Source organism: Microcaecilia unicolor, chromosome 11, assembly GCF_901765095.1.
Source record: "Microcaecilia unicolor chromosome 11, aMicUni1.1, whole genome shotgun sequence".
In the NCBI taxonomy this organism is placed as follows: Eukaryota; Metazoa; Chordata; class Amphibia; order Gymnophiona; family Siphonopidae; genus Microcaecilia; species Microcaecilia unicolor.
This window is the reverse complement of record NC_044041.1, coordinates 202,185,828-202,203,235: the sequence shown is the minus strand read 5'-3', so window position 1 is coordinate 202,203,235 and position 17,408 is coordinate 202,185,828. Positions and strand designations below refer to the sequence as shown.

The window sequence follows — 17,408 nt, the reverse complement described above, 5'->3', positions numbered from 1 at the left end:
ACTGTTTCGGCAGCCAACCTACAAGAAGGTTATGGGGTTTGGGGATGGACTTCTATGGAGGTATTGAATTTTTCAGATTTATTTTTATTATTTATTGCATTTGTATCCCCCGTTTTCCCACCTCTTTGCAGGCTCAATGTGGTTTACAATACATCATGGATAGTGGAATGAGAAGAGAATAGATATTTAGTATGACAGAAGGATTTTGAGTAGAATGGTAATGGAATATATCATAATGATATAATAGAAGGCGTTATTAACGTTTCTGGATGTATGTGGGAGTTTCATGATGGTTGTATATTTTATTGACTATAGGTGATTTTTTTGTTGTATTAAAATGTTTTATGGATTTTGGTGGGGTTTATTTGTAGGTCCTCCTCTCCAGCAGTGAAGTAAATATTAAAAACAAAACAATGATTGAGGTAGAAGCCTCTCAGGAGAGTTCACATTTTGTTAAGCTGTGGTAAGCGCTAGAGCGTGCTTACAGCAGCTTAAAAAGGCTTACTGCGGGGTGAGCTCAGGCATCCTGCGGTAAGTCCCAGGTTAGTGCATGCACACAACATGTGCTAAAACATCATTTTTATCATACTGTGGAGGGGGCATATCTGGGGGGGGGGGGGGGGCAAAGACACGTGGTAATCAGTTAGCGCAGCTAAATTGCCGTGCACTGATTAGCATGTGATTAGCACGTGAACCCTTACGGTCTACAAAATAGGTGGTGGTAGGTACAGGCTCAAGTGCGAATCTTTTTTAATGGCAACATTAGCGCACACCATGAATACAAAAATTAGAAAACTGGCCATTTTACTGCTGCACTAAAAATGGTCTTAGCGCACAGGAAAGACCCTCACTAACTTTTTAGGGGCCCCTTGTTCAGTTTCCAATGCTTTTCTGCATAGGCTATTTTGAGTGGGCATGGAAGGGGGGTGCCTTCAAATGTTCCACATGCTAATACTGAATTGGTCTCCCTACCCCCCCTCCGAAAAAAAAAAAAACCAGTAAACAGGCAACGTCCACCCTTTTCTGGTGATTTTCTAAGCATCTCTGATCCACTAAGCCATGATTTCATTTCCCGTTTGTTCTGATTTGGATGAGATGCAGTGTCATAGGAGGAAAGCCCTGCACGCCATTCTCACTGCTCTCTGCTGGGGTGGGGTGGGGGGTGGGGGGGCTGCTGCCCCGATGAAGCAATGCAAATCCAACGCTCCCTGACAGAGCAGCACCATCACCCGTCCCGTCCCCAGTGACTCACCAGCTGCTGCTTCCAGCCGGGGAGAGGCAACTTTCCCTACATAGTCTGAAGCACTGTCGGACTGCACCAAGGCAGGGAATGAAAGGGGGGGCGGAGGATGGGTCCTGAGTTACCCATTCGTGCCCCCTGCCCAGAGCTGTACAGCCGGATCTGCCCCCACTGTGGCTCTGGAGTGCAGTTTCCCAGTGGGAATTAATTCCCCCCCCCCAGTCTGTACACGGTGGAGTGTCTGCTGAAGGAGGGATCGAGAACACCCCGTCCCAGCCGGGCACTTTGGTAGGAACCTGGTTTAGAGGCCAGGCGGGGACTAGGGCTCCCATACTAACCGCTGGGAGGCGGCGAGCGGCCAGCCGGCTCCGGGGATTTCTTTTTTTTTGTTGTTGTTGTTAAATTGTAGGTCTTTTGGGCTTGATCAGATTTTGGCCAGGACTCGGGGAGGGATGAAATTTGCTTCTGATCTACGGGAGAGGTTCAGTCTGTAAAGGAGAGCGAGCATGGAGCGCCGGGAAGAGCCGGACGGGGCCGGAGGTAAGCGCGCTAAATCCATTGTAGCGCGGGGTAGGGATGAGCCTTTGTGCCGGAGGGGGCGGCTGGGTCCACAGCCCGATCGGAGGCTGAAAGCCGCTGGATCCTGCCCTTACAGGGGCTTTGGGGCGGGGGCTGTTCCCTTTTGCATGGCCGCCCGCTATTGTTCAGTCTCCATTCAGCCCCCCCCCCCCACCCCCGCCTAGCAGCGGCTCTGTATGTATGGGAGGCTCCTGGCAGCACCTCCCTGCTCTCCCCTTAACTCCATGTAATGTGTGCGCCCCTCTTTGCTTGGTTTTAGGGGGAGATCCTGGTGGGGGGGGAGGGGGTCAGATGGGGTAGAATCACAGGCCAGCTCTGGGGTGAGGAGGGGGGGGGGGGGTCTGGGCTACTACTGGAGTGTCTGTGTTTTTATTAGGTTATGTTATATTGTTTGTTATTCTGTTGTATTTGTATTAGTCTGCAGTAAATTGCTTTGAGTCACATTGCGTGTAACTAAGACATCTATAAATGTACACTGCAGTGACAAAGGTTGGGCATCTAGAAGTCTGAGTATTTGGGAGGGACAGGCTGGATGAGCTTTGTGAGTTGTTGTTTTTTTTAGTTGTCCTTGAATTTTACGTGTCTTAAGAGCATCTTGGCACAATATTCTAAAAACCTAGTGTCCTCCACAAACTTAACAAAGGATCAAAGGCTTCTTTCCCAATGACTTATTTTGTGAATCGAGTTTATTTTTTGTCTGGCCACTTAGAAACCCCCCTTCCTTTGGCAGGGACTGTGATCCCATTCCTCTGTTCGCTGAGGCCTAACTTGGGCCCTTGGCAGCCAGAGACAAGGCCACAAAGCAAAGCTTGGGCACATCTCCTTGCTGAGGGGTGAACTTTTAAAAAGAGGCAGTGCCTTACTGAACCTTTGGCAGGCATTCGGGCATTAATGCAGCCAGGACTGACTTTAGACTAAGTAAATCTGGAGTTTTTAGGGGGGGGGGGTGTTATTTGTACCTTTCTAAAGAGAAAAATAAAATAAGGTATAATTTTTGATGTTAACATCATGGCAATAAATGATGTAGAACTGGAGGTGCCCCCCCCCCCTTTTGGAATGGAAAAGGGACCCCTGACCATGGAATGTTGTTAGCACAACTGCACAATCCTGCGCATTGAAGCGGTTTCTGTTTTGTTTATGATATCAGGATTACTTACATTTCAAGGGCATCTGCTGCCCTTCCCCATTGCTAGGGATGGGATAGATGAGGGGGCGGATGAGCAGCATCCTCTGGTGGGATGCCTGTGATGTGGGGGAGGAGGGAAGGAAATGCTTTGATTTGGGAAGCCACAAGGGCTGTTCCCTTTTGCATGGCCACCCGCTATAAAGCCTCTTTTCATCCCCACCACCCATCAGTGGTTCTGCGTGCATGGGACTGGCTGCACTTCTCTGCTTCCCCCCCCCCCTTCTAAATCCAGCTCTAGATAATGTGTGTGGTCCTCCTTGCCGGGTTATATTCAGAACCCAATTCTGGATCCAAAGTCAGCTCAGGCAGAATAAAAGGCCAGCCCTGGATCCCAGAGTTAGAATTCTTTTTGTCAGAGGCAAAATGCTGGTGTTTAAAGATCTGAGGGTTTTTTTGGAATGCCCTGAATGCTGCAGTGTTCTGTGTGCAACAGCTGTGCAGGCCGGACAGATGCAGCAGCCACAAAGCATTGTATTAGGACATGCATTTCATCAAATGAATGTGAGTTGTGATTCTAATGCCATGCATGGCCCTTATGCTTCTGCATTTGGAAAGCTAAACATGCCGATTGTTTTGTCTGAACAGGGATGGCCTGCTTCTAGTGAGGTTTCTAGGATGTTTTCTGTGTTGTGTGTGATTCTCTGATGAGCTGTGCCACATCACTGTCACATGTTGCGTGTCAACACTGCCTCTTGCCAGCTCTGCGCTTTCAGAGCCAGGGCTGCTGCTGTCTCCCTTGTGTAACCATTATGCTGCAAATGGGTTTCCAAAAGATTCAAAGGATAAATTGTATTAATTGTTCACATACCCTGCTTGGTTTTGTGCAGCTGTGACAGCGAAAAGGGGTTTTCTGTAAGAAATGCCCAGGTTGTGTAAGCATAATGGAGGAAGGGAAAGCACCTTTTATTCCCAAAAGAGAAAAAGTGAAACAAAATATATGAAACCATCTGGACGGCACTGATCAGCTGATATTTGAGAAGTGTATCTTAGCACAACAGTGTCTGAAGATCAGTTACTGACTAAAGTTATTCCTCTGGACTTGAGGTGAATTGCGCTGCGTCTGCCTTGAAAATAGAGAGCTCGGATAATTCCAGCCTAGCACACGCAAGCTTTTGACGTAGTATTTTGACAGCTGGGGTGGGAAAAATGTATTGCAGTTTTCCTTGAATTATGATTTTAGATTTGTTTAGCAGCTTTTCTACATCCGAATTGCACACGGGTACGACGGATATTTCCTATCCCTGGAGGGCTTAATATCTAAAGCTTGTACCTGAGGCTGTGGAGTTTGTGACTTGCTGAAGCTCACAAGGAATATGAGTGGCAAAGATGGGCTTTGAACCCTGGCTTTCCTGTTACTTGGTCCATTCTTCTTCATTGTATTTCACATTTCACCTTCGTCTTGAATAAGGTTAGCTCTCCGTTAACGGGATTCTATGGAAGAATTATCTCTCCACGAACAGACTTGGATTTATCCTTTTTTGGCTCTGTCCCCCTCCCCCCCCCCCCCCCCCCCCCCCCCCCCGCCCATATTATTGAAAAGGGTGGGAATTCTCCTCTGCCCCTTTAATGGATTTTCATAGGTAGCATATGTTGACTGTTTACATCAGGGATATCAATGTGGATATCCTGAAAAGCCCTGACTGGCTGGGTGTGCCCTGAAGACACGGTTGAAAACTTCTGGTCTACTTGGAGGAAGCGGACTTATGAATGTCAACATTCCACAGCAGAACTCTACGCTCCGTAGTTCAGGCATGGGTCAGTGTAGGCATATACCTCTGGAGAGGAAGTGAAAGAGGAAAGAGGCTGTTCTGGAAATACAGCTGAGTCGCCAGGGGACTGTTAAGACAATAAAATGCTTGGAGGAGTTAGCCTAGTGGTTAGAGCAGAATGCTGAAAACCAGGGAAGCCTGGGTTCCAATCCTACTGATGATCCTTGTGACTTTGCGCAAGATAGTTAACCGTCCGTAGGATTTTGAGCTCACTAGGGATAGGGAAATGATGCCTTCTGTACCTTGACTCGAGCTACTGTGGAAAAAGGTGAAAGCTAAATCCAAAATCCCTTCTCTAGGTGTTGCCTATCCCAGGGGTAGGCAATTCCGGTCCTAAAGAGTTTCAGGATATCCACAATGAATATGCAGGAGGTAGATTTGCAAGCACCGCCTCCTTGGTATGCATATTCATTGTGGATATCCTGAAGACCTGACCTGCCTGGGGTTCTCGAACACTGGATTGCCTACATCTGATCTATCCCATCTATCTCGGCCAGTTATTTCCTGGCATATAGCCATATAGATCCCATGAGCTTTTCTGCACCACTTTGCAGCTGAGGATTATCTGTGCTTATCCCAAACCATTTATGAATTCTTTGTTCTATTGTTGCTTCTTGGGGGCCAGTACATGCATCCACCATCCTTTCCATTAAGACTATTTGGAGGTGCCAAGATATTCAAGTCCTGAAGTCTCATCTCAAGGTGTTATGTAAAGATCCTGCATCGCTTTGGTCCCTTTCTCTGGACAACCTTCATCTGCGTCAATGCTTTTGGAGGAACTGGGCAGAGAGGAGTAAATCCTTTTATTCTCGCTGAATCCCTATATTGTCTTTTAAAGACTTGGAACTGTATTATTTGCTTTACAGCCAACATACCAAAATCAGAAACCAGTAAATAACATTAATAGCAATAGAAACAACAAATAAAATATTCAAAATCAGTATGGAAAATGTTTCCCAAAGATTTCACTGTAAGTCAACCATTGTCCAATCAAAGTTCTGCCTAAATTAAATTATCCATGCTCAAGAACGCAATGTGAATGCTTGTCTAAATAAAAATGCCGTAAGTTATCCATAGAATCAGAAGGCACATGTCAGTCTTCTTGTGGTCAGGTTTCCCTTTACTCAGCTCTCTGAAGCGATGCTACCTTTGCTTGCATTTCTCTGTCTCCCTACTCGCTCTCTTGGGCTCTTAAACCAGTTTTCTTAAGAACCATCTTCCCTAGCACACCAGATCGTTTTACCAAAGCTTCCTTTGCAGAAATGATACATTGCTTCCTATTGTCTGGTATTCTGTTCAATAGATCCAGTGAGTCCAGATCATACTGAAACGACAGAAAATGACAGCATTCCAGGCCTGCCACTGGAAATAATGTTCTTGCCAAAAGGCTCTATAGAAGGGTTGTCCAACCTCGGTTCTTGAGGGCCACAATCCAGTTGGGTTTTCAAGATTTCCTCAATGAATATGCATGAGATCTATTTGCATCCACTTTCTCCGTTGTATGCAAATAGATATCATGCATATTCATTGGGGAAAACCCGACCTGGCGAGGGCTGAGGTTGGACACCCCTGCCCTACAGGATCACCAATTACTGTAGAAGGCTTTTACACATACACATCTCCCCCTACCCAGTGATGATTGGGGGAGGGGGGGTCTTTGGAGAGAGTGGTCATTTCAGGCACTCGTCTGTTGGTAGCTTTGCTTAAGTATGTGGTAAACTGGTTTTGGTATTCTACACCAGTTGAGGTTCCTGGTGTCCCATCTTAACAGTTGACTTCCCTTGGGCTCTGAGACCTAGAAAATGTCAGTGTTGATGGCTTCTTTAGATGTTGTTGCTTCCTTGTCGATGGCCAGTAAGATTAATGACCCTAAGAAAGGACAACATGGGAAGGAGAGTTGCCATGGCATCAATTGCATGGGTTTGCATTTGAGGCACTCCTGAGGTGTTGGATTACTCATGTCAGCTGAGGAACCTTGTCAAGTAATGGCAGGTGTTCCTGTGACTCAGGACTTGCTGAGGTGCTGACTAATGAGCTAACCAGGAGGAGACAGATAGGGGGAAGGAAGGGTATGTGGGAAGATCTGTGCTGAAATCTCGGATGCTTGTGAGGGGGGAGTGTGATGCTGCTTGTGGCAGTAATCATCACAGGTATGTGCGCCGAGCCCTTTCAAAGGGGACTACAGTTTTCTTCAAAGCTATGACAAACTGTGTTGGCAACAGAATAAATGTTTTGTAATCCGAGTCAGTTCCCCCTCCAGCAGTATCTTTATTTGCTGAATTATTGCATCCTTTTAGACTTTTTCTCATCAATCCATAGCAAACTTCACATTTCAGAGGATGTAACGGCATCTGATTGTAAAGTGGAGCAAAACGGACCATTTTCAATTGACTTGTGTTGGAGTTGGCCATGACTGATGTTTTCAGTGACTTGACTAGTCAACAAAATGAATGACAGAGGAGCGTAAAAAATAATTCTGTCACTGTGAATTCGCCCATCAACGTGGGTGATAAGGGAGGAAGGTGCACTTTTCCAGTAACTCTTCAAAGCTAGGCTTTCTAAATGATTTGGGGATGAGGATAAGGAAGGGTGACACGCTAACATCTCCCGTTTTTCTGTTTCTGTCCTGTCCTCTGTAATGGTACGTTTCCCATCTTGAGTTTACTTGCAGCGATGATTCATTTCCTTTCATGTCTATATAATTTCCAGTTTCCTACCTGGGTTGTGTCCTGGCTTGCATTATTTATAGTGACACATGAGATAAGTTGGGAGCAGGGCAGTGAGGAGGAGCTGTTGTGGAAGGACTGGCAGAAGGAGATGGCAAGCAGAGGCTTTTCTGCAGTGTGTGAGGCAGAGGCTGCTGGGGACTGTGGTGGTCACTACATGTCTTAGCTTGGTTTTCATCTTGTAATGTCCTTGTAAGGCACATCATGGCGCTTTCTTATAAATCTACACCAGTGTTTCTCAATCCTTTTCTGGAGTCACACCTGAGGCTATCTGGATTTTCATAATTAATATACATAAACAAAATGTTCTTTCATGTATTTTCATTATGAAAATCCTGAGAGCCCGACTGGCTAGGTAGAGGGCTGAGAAACACTGCATTGCACTTGCTTTGGAAGGGAACATATTTTCCTTTTGTAAAGTTGCTAACATCTATTTTTTTTGTTTATTTATTTATGACCATTTATAGCCCACTTTTTTCCACTTGAAGCAGACTCAAAGTGGCTTACAATGCACAGATGAATCAATTACAATTACATTAGATAGGGGAGAAAGAACAGGGTAAGAAGGAAAAGGGAAGAGAGACTAAAATGGACGGTGGAAATCCAGATGCTGAGGTGGACCAGAGTGGCTCGAACAGTTCTCGGCAAGGCGACCACAATTGGGAAACTGTAGCAATACCCAGGAAGCGCAGAAGAAACAGCAGTATGCGGCCAGGAGAGTGCTAGTGATCACCAGAGGCAGACGACAGCAGCTGGAGGCAGACAATGCCGGCGGGGCCCAGGATGTCAACGGGCCCGACAATACCACCACAGAGGAATAGGGTCCGCAGCTTGCCCGCGCACTCCGGCACCCTGGATCGCAACGGGAAGGGTATGCTAGTTCCACCGTAGGGAAGTTGAAACGAAGACCCAGCTGTTCGCGTCAGCTGCTGGTTTAGCTTTGAAGGATTGTGGGCTAGATAGGAGCCGCTGGACTGCAACCGACGATGCAGGTGCTATGGAGAGGGATCCATAGTGGCACAGGTTCAAACGTTCCTCCTCCATAATCTCAACCGACGAGGCCCTCCAGACCAGGGACAACCGTCTCTGCTCCGTCAGACTGGCAAAAGAGAAAGAGCCGCACAGCTGATCGGCTGGTGGTGTAGGCGGGGAGGACAACTCTGATGTAATGGCCAGAAGCTTGCTTGGGTCAGGGCAGCAGATTCTCCACAGAAAAAGATGAACAACAGGGAAGAGGCGGCCGTGGCTTGCCGGCAGTTGGTTCACGAACACGACGGCAACGTACAGACCCGACTTGCCTTTCTATAACGAACGGGCTCCCTACGGTACTCCGAACCTGTTTAGTTATCCAAATACAGTTGGCGCCATTTTGGTTTGAAAAAAGATTTTTTAACTATCACCTGTTCTTGATAAGATCCCAGAACCCCCTGCCTCTTACGTTCCCTCTGTGAACAGACTGCCGGTGTTGGCGTTTCCTTCAATTTCTGGGCATTCAGTTTTGAATATTGCTCTTGAGAAGTAGAATTGCAAGTCCCATGCTGCACTGGGAAAATCCAGGATGAGTTCAGTCTATCCCTGCTGACCTGGAGTAAGTTGGTGACCCTTATCGTAACATGCTGTGTTCATAAACACTGGTGCAGCTGCTTAACATGAATTTGTTAATAATGCTCCACGGCAGATGAGTAAGAAGTTTTCCTGAACTGGAGAATAGCATAGATTGGAATGAGAAGGCTTCAATGCACAGTGGTTTGGAGATGCACATCTAGTTTATAAAATTGTGAAGAAAAATGAAGTCTTCCCCCCCCCCCCCCCCCCAACTGTATCATGTGACAGTGATGCACGGACAGGATATCGTGACGCCCTGGCCAATGGCAAGGTGCCTTTAATAAAGTTTATTCACATCACAGGGTGTTCAGATTCCACTGAAGGCTGAACTGAGGCGTATGAGAGGGTCGCTTGCAAAGCCAAACATGTTGAGACTACGCCAGACCCTTTATAGAGTGAAGTAGTGGACAGTTCATCGTATGCATTTGGTGTTCTCTGTGTGTAGTTCTGGGGCAGCATTTCCAAATGGGTTTGTTTTGCACATACCATGACAGTAATGAACCTCACTCTTAACCCCAGGGTATGTGGCGCTCGAGCTTGGTCTCTGTAATTTGCTGCTAATGCTTGCTGTAGTACTTAGGTTGTGTCAGAGTTCCCTTCTGGAGTTCATAGGCAACCTGTCTAGGTGTACTTGGAAATGGCTTTGAATTGAGGTTGTGGGACCAATACAATGGGAACAACTACTGTATTCTTCTGCATTGCTTGGTACCTGCAGATTCTTCCCTACTTGCTAGGGAATTTCTACGTATAGCATTATGTGCTATTTCTTCCGATTTTTTGGCACAGAAAAGCAATATAAAGGCATCAAGGTGCTGAAATGGCCCCAAATGGCAGATTTGCACGGAATTACCCTTACACGGCCAGTTATAGAATATTGCCTGTTTCTGCGCGGATCTGAAAAGGGGGCATAAGGATGGGGGGGGGGGGGGGGGTTGGGGCGTTCTGCAGTGTGATAGAATTCAGGGACTCGGTGCCCGACTTTGCACTGGGATTTACCCCTAGTTTCTCTGCTTTGGTGCTCGGTGCATTGTGCATCATTCTTGTAGGCAGTCTGCTTCTCCTGCTTTGTTAGATCGTTCTGGTTGGAGTTCTTGCTTCATTCTTGTATCCAATTGTAAATGTATTAATCTGCGTAGTTATAAAATTCAGCTTGTGCCTTAACCAGGAAAAGGTGCAATGTCGTATGTGTATAAATATTAAGATAAAGCATTCCTGCTTGCTTTCTTTACTTCACCTACAAGAGCAGGGAGACTGGCGCCAAGGGAACAAGGGACTGGGGACCAGGCACTGACTGAAATGTGCTTTTAGCAATACGTATCTGTCAAACGTTCTATAATTTGGGATTTGATGATAGCAGTATGAAAACGCCAGCTCGTCTCTTGTGAGTTATTGCCTGTGCTACAAATTGGGCACCACATCTGTCTCCAGAGTTTGAGCAGGGCAGTTTTCCTGGGTGCTAAGTATCAAGAGCAGCTTTTGGGATCACCATGCAGCCCCTGCTGATGTAGCTCATCTCCTCTGTCTTGAATGTACTCAAATCTGAAGCAGTGTATGCTTCCCTCCTCCCCCCCCCTTATTGGGAGAAACCCAGCTGAGCACGAGGGGGGGGGGGGAGGGAGTGCTAACAGATTTGGGTATAGGCAGGTGTATCCAGATCTCTGAGCTAGGGTTGCAGGTCTGACTATCCCTCTCTTACTGTTTTGGGATCTTGCCAGGTGCTTGTGACCTGGATTGGCCACTGTTAGAAACAGGATACTGGGCTAGATGGACCATTGACCTGATCCAGTATGGCAACACTTATCATCTTCTTATGTTACATTATCATGTGCAGAATGAGGACATGATGCTGTGTGTGTGTTTTTAATCCTGAATCATTTGCCACGTCCTACAGGTCAGAGTCCACCCAGAGGGCAGAGGAAATTTTATTTATGTATTAGACATTTCTATTCCACTGAACACCTAAGTGGATTACAAGGATTTTAGCAGTCAGTTACTCTCCATATTCACTGGCCTAGAGTTGGGCATTTCAGTTCCTTTGTCGTGATTTCCTGCTATGACATCAAGTGCTGAGGAAGAAAGAGATGCAGGTTTCTGGGCCACTGTCCCCTGTGGAATGATCCTGTGAGCAGACGTGTAACAAAGCTACCTCAAAACCCATTTTAAATCATGGTGGGAGCTCATCTGAACCTGTAGGCTCACCCCCTCATAAACGGCAATTCTATAAACTACGGCCAGATTTACGCATGAGCCCGAGATGCACGTGCAACTAAACTGGTGAACAAGCCAATTCGTACTAATTGGGTGCTGATTATTGGTGTTGGCAACAATTTGGTTTTGTCCGCATCTTGCTACTCGTTCTGTAAATAACTGTGCACAACTCAGGGTGCACAGGTTGGGGGCGTAAAAATGCACACCGCATTACAGAATTCTGTGGTTCCACACTTAAGTTAACACACCAAGATCTACACCAGGTTTCGGTTGGTGTAAATCCTCATGCCCAAAGTAAGGAATGGAAATTGGCTCTAAGCATTGTTCTATAAATAGCGCACAATAGTGCTCTGCTGATTTTGTTTTTTTGTATTTTTTTGGCATCCAAATTTGAGCACCATTTACTGAATTTAGTTCATTTTACATCCCTTTTACATGAGACTTTCAAGAAATTCAGTTAGTGATTAATTGTTCAGACCTGATGGCATCTTGGGCATCTGATTTCAAATTAAAATTGAATGAGGAAAAAACAAGAGTTCCTGGTCCTCACTAATCCTTTTGATCATACACCTTTAGACAGTTTTACAATCGATCACGCTTCTTGTCCGTTGGCGTCTACACTAAGAGTACTGGGAATGGTTGTTGATCATCACTTTTGAGCCACAAGTATCCAATGCTGTGTCCAAATCTTTTAAAACCTTATGGAAACTGAGGAGAATTAAATCCTTCTTTCCTACTGTGACCTTGAGACTAAGTGCAGACGCTCGTTTTGGCACAGTTGGCCAATTGCAATGCAATCTATACTGGTTGCAAGGAACTGCTGTTAAGAAAACTGCAAACTGCCCAAAACACCGCAGTCAGCTTGTCTGTAAAGTTTCACGTTTTGAGAGGACATCTCCACTGCTAGTTAAGCTGCATTGGCTCCCAATAAAAACAAGGGTCACTTTTAAACTAATACCAAATATTGTATGTTATGGCTATATGATATCTCTTGTTGATCTTCCACCACATAATGCTGTTCTTGGGTCTAGAGATTATCCAAGTTGTAAGAAAATTGTTTACAAATTGGTTCTTGCAGCGGGATTTGCTTATCGTGGCATGAAATGTTGGAACTCCTTGTTGAAGTCAATTAGGGGTCAGTGTGATTACTCGATACTTCGTAAAATGTTAATAACTTTCCTCTTTGGAAAAGTTTTAGGTGTGGATACTGATCCCCTCCCTAGTCAATTTTTGGTTACTGAATCTTGTTTTCACTGTTCTGGTGTTCATGAAATGCAGGAAAACTCAAGAAGAGGAACACAGAAAAGTATACCCGGGGAATCTGAAAGAAGCCAAGAGGGAGATACATCTAGTGAAAGCAGAGGTGGAACAGCAAACCACAGGTGTAATTAATTAAAAAAAAAAAAAAAAAAAGCATCTATCCCCTGTACAGCATCACTTCCACCACAGTGTAACAGTAAACCATTTCTTAAACACCCTCATCAGATTACGAAGCTCGCTAAAACACGAGGTACGGCATCTCGTGTCCTCAATCACTCAGGAGGATAGATAAAAGCCACACAGATAAGGATGGATATCCTAGTGGTCACTGTGTGGGCAACAGCTGAGATATATCCTCAAAAAGTACACCAATATAACTGAGTGAACTAATGGCCCAACTGGAGTTTCTTTTGTCATCTACCATGTTACACTTACATGGTGCCAGACATCAGCCACAGTATAAAACCACCCAGGGTGTGTGTCTGCTGCCATCACTGCAGGAAAAGATGGCAAGGGAGAGAGACGATAGAGTTTTCCAAGTTCAGTGCAAAAGAGTAAAGTGGCGTGCCAGCTGTTTCAGCACTTTTCAACTCAACTCACGTCACAAGTCCACTTTCAATAAACAGAAAGCTGAAAAAAAGTGTTGGGAGTCCAAATGCATGCAAGATTTTTCGACTGAGAGAAGACACCTTAGCGAAGCAGAGCTTCCCAAACAATGGATCCAGTCCCACACTGGAGACTTTGGGCTTTAACACATCGGTATAAATGATTAACAATCTGTATCCCTTTTAAAGGGGATATAGTAGGTATAATACCAATCGGGCATTGTTGTGTTTGGAGAGCTGGGGTGTGCCATCTAAATTAAAGCTGAATGCAGAAAAAAACAAATTATTATTGTTAATTAGTCATCTGCATAAGCCCCGACGATGAGATCGTAGTTAATGGGTTAAGTTGGAACCTCATTTGAGGATTTGGGGGATTTTGCTGGATAAGCATCTTACTTTTGAATTTCATGTCTGTCAGTTTCTGAGGTATTTAGGCTTCTTTGGAAGTTGAAACGGGTAAAGTCATGTTTTGAATTAAATGTTTTCCAGTTAATTGTGCAAACATTTAGTTTTAGGACATCTGGACTATTGTAATGTTATTTACATTGGTTGCAATTTATCCATTCATCGGAGTTCAGTTACTCCAGAGTACAATGGCAAGGCTTATATTCAGATATGATGTTGGTTCAAGGCACTTCCGACCATTTTAGGAGCTGTACTTTTTTTGACCATCAAGCCCTCGAGGAAAGGGAGTGAAACTTCAAAATACCTTGTGAGAAGTATGAACTCCCTCTAAAATCACAGGTCTGGAATCTTGGGATACTGCTAGACTCATGACTCACTCTGATGGCGCAAATTCAAACAACCTTTAAAAATTGTCTCCCTCACCTATGGCAGCGACGCAATCTCTCTCCATATATTGGAAAGACGAGTCTGATAAACATCATGACTAGACTATTGAAATGCCCTGTACACTGGTCAAACCAAAAAGAGCTTGTACCAACTCCAGATAATTCAGAATGCTGCAGCACGACTGATAAAAGGCTGCAAGTGGCGTGACCACATCACACCCTTCCTGCAAAATCTGCACTGGCTACCAGTACCTTACAGAGCTAAATTTAAACTGTTTGATTTTCAAGGCCCTCAGACAAAATGGGCCAGAGTACTTAAAGAATAAGTTAGCTCTTTTCACACCTTTGAGACCTCTAAGATCCTCTCAAGGATTATCACTATCCGTCCCCTCATCAAAGCAAATTGTAGGATGTGAAATCTGCCAGCGAGCTTAACATAGGCAACGGAGACCCCTCGGGCCTAAGGGTATTCGTGATATTGCATAACAACAAACGAGACACATGGTATTTTCTTAACATGGCACAACTTGGCCGCAGCTTTATTTTAAATACAAACAACATCATAACCCTGGGTATACCCAAGCCAATCACCTTCCGGCTTAGTAGCCAACCCAGTCCGTCGTCATAGCAAGACTGACCAATCGTAAACAGAGCTCCCCGCCGTACAGCAAGGGAGCTCAACCGTAAGCCCAGCTATCCCAGCTGCCTAGCTTACACCATCAGGCTTGGGTACCCCGCCAAAGCTGCGAGAAATATAAACAGGTACATATCCACGTTAACTCGGGGGGGGGGGGGGGCTGGGTGCAGGCTGCTGCCCGGACGCTGGAAGAGGGCGTCCGGGCTCCGCCCAGGGGTTTTTAAACCCCCTTTTCTTCCAGCCCTTCTCAGCGGGGAGCGTCTCGCGAGGCGGGAACTAGCCCACTGCGCCTCGCTCGCTCCTCCCGCTGTCTTTGGCACGCAGGCCCGTCGGGGCACGGCGCCATGTTAGTGGCGGCTCCGTGCACCCGGGGGGCACTGCGCCTTGCTTTTCTCAGAAGTAGCCCCCATGCTCTGGAATGCAATCCTAGAGGGGCTGCGTATAACTCAAGACTATCTCTACTTCAGGAAGCAGGTTGAAAGCCTGGCTGTTCTCCCAAGCCTTTAATACATAGGGTTACTATACACCCATTCTTCACCTGGAGTAGCTTACTACACACATTGCAACTTAGACCAGTTCCTTATAATTTGATTTAACTATACAACGAAATTGCCTTTAGTTTAGCCACCCATTTACTTATCCCAACTGACTCTGTACCACGCCTCTTGTCCCCATCTATATGTCAGCCTTTGGCCCCTCAGCTATATGGTAAGCTGTATTGTAGAAAAGCATTAGTATCATAGCAATGTTATTTGAATGTTCTAATTGTGTGCTTATTAGATATTCTACTACTACTACTTAACATTTCTAGAGCGCTACTAGGGTTACGCAGCGCTGTACAGTTTAACTTTTGCTTACATCGTATTATATCTCTGTTATTTGAATTTCAGTGCTGGTAAATGTGTACCGTATTTTTCGGACTATAAGTCGCACTTTTTCCCCCCCAAATTTGGGAGGAAAATGGGGGGTGCGTCTTATAGTCCGAAGGTAGCGATTTCCCTCCCTCCCGCCCTCCCCCCGAGTTCGGGATCGCCCTCCCCCCGGCCCTGTCACCACTTCTCCCTACTCATGTCACGCGATCTTCCCTGGTGGTCTAGTGACGTCGGGGCAGGAAAGAGCCCCCTCTTTCATGCCCAGCGCGCTGCTCTCCGTCCTCCTGTATGCTGCCTGACGGTCTCGGCGAGATTCAAAATGGCCGCCGAGAATTGAAGTCTCGGCGGCCATTTTGAATCTCGCCGAGACCGTCAGGCAGCATACAGGAAGACGGAGAGCAGCGCGCTTGGCAGGAAAGAGGGGGCTCTTTCCTGCCCCGACGTCACTAGACCACCAGGGAAGATCGCGTGACGTGAGTAGGGAGAAGTGGTGACAGGGCCGTGGGGAGGGCGATCCCGAACTCGGACAAGACGCACCGGAGCACCTAGGTTTTAGAGGAAGGAAAAAGGAAAATTTTTTTTTTCCTATTTCCCTCCTCTAAAACCTAGGTGCGTCTTATGGTCCGGTGCGTCTTATAGTCCGAAAAATACGGTATATGTTTGATCCTGTTCCATGGTAGTCTCATTATTAGGTTTCAAATTGCTGTATGTATTGTTATTTGTTTATACTTGTACATTTTACTATTGTTATGCTGTTAACAAAATTGTAAGTTTTTGATGTTAAACTGTATCTGCTGTACACTGCCTTGGGTGAATCTCTTCATAAAGGCAGTTAATAAATCCCAGTATATAAATAAAATAAAAATATGTTCCCCTGGTAGGAGAAGGAGTTTGCTCTGACAGCAGCTGTCTGCTCACCCTTGAGCTCTTTAGATCGTTACAGTATTGGTTGGGTTGGAAGGCAGGAACATTTTGTTCTGCAGAGTGAAAGCATTTGCTGCTGTGGCAGTGTCCGCTGTGGTTTGGTCGCCTGGGTGATGAAAAGAACAGGGGCTGGCACAGTATGGGAACGCTGCCTGCTCTAATGGCACTTACTGGGAGTCCAGTTATTCAGAGAAGAGCTCGTCGGGAAGCACTGGTCCCATTCACCATTGGGTACTTCTTTCAACTAGAAATATTTTCCATTTGTACCCTAAATATCCCATGGTCCTTGCTTTTCATGTACTCCATGACGTGAGCTGTTTTCTGTGCTGGTCTGGGTGTTAAATAGCCATGGATCCCCTCGAGTGAGTTTCTCCCAGCCAGTGCAAGTGAGTCTAGTGCTCTTCAGAATAAACCACCAGGATCTGTGGCGGTATAGCTTCTCTCGTACCAATTGGCTTCCGTTCAGAACCTTGTGTGCAGCCACCACCAGCGTGTGTGGCTGTGTGTAGTGTCTTGTCCTGTATTTTCCAGCCCTTTGGATGGTAGTGTTAACGGTGTTGCTCTGTGCTGGGTGAGGTGGCCTTGTTAACTATTTGTCCTAAGCTGCTCAGTTATCTCCTTTTGGAGAGTAGAGGAGTAGAGTTGAGCAGTTCTGTTTTTCATACTATTTCCTTTTGAATTTAAAAAACCAGGGACGCTCTCTTCTAAGCTGGGTTAGAAGGCTTGGGTGCAGGGTAATCTGGGCATTTGTCACCTGGTGACTAAAATTCAGTAAAGCAAACAAAATAAAATCAAAGAAGTGGGACGGACCCCCCCCCCCCCCCCCCCCGAAAAAACAGGTACAAAAAATCCAAGCAAAATTAATAACAAAGGGCCCTGTTTATTAAGGTGCACTAGCGTTTTCAGCGTGCGCTAATGCTAGACACCCACAGCAATCGATGGGTGTCTATGGGTGTGAGGATGTTATAATGCCGTTGTATCACTTGATGGTGCAACCGCACCTTGA

General features: G+C 45.9%; 1 protein-coding gene across 9 annotated transcripts in view; it reads left to right on the top strand.

Moving 5' to 3' along the window:
- Nucleotides 1-1,501: 1,501 nt before the first annotated feature.
- The window catches only part of MAP7D1 (MAP7 domain containing 1), an 80,698-nt gene continuing 64,791 nt past the window's right edge, over nt 1,502-17,408 (top strand). For 4 of the 9 annotated variants that reach the window (XM_030217906.1, XM_030217907.1, XM_030217904.1 and 1 more), the window contains exon 1: nt 1,506-1,780. In XM_030217906.1, coding sequence (XP_030073766.1) covers nt 1,747-1,780 — 34 coding nt within the window. In that variant the 5' untranslated portion in view covers nt 1,506-1,746. Of the gene's footprint in view, nt 1,781-17,408 lie in introns of all 9 variants that reach the window. The other 5 variants (XM_030217905.1, XM_030217903.1, XM_030217900.1 and 2 more) reach the window with 3 other exon arrangements.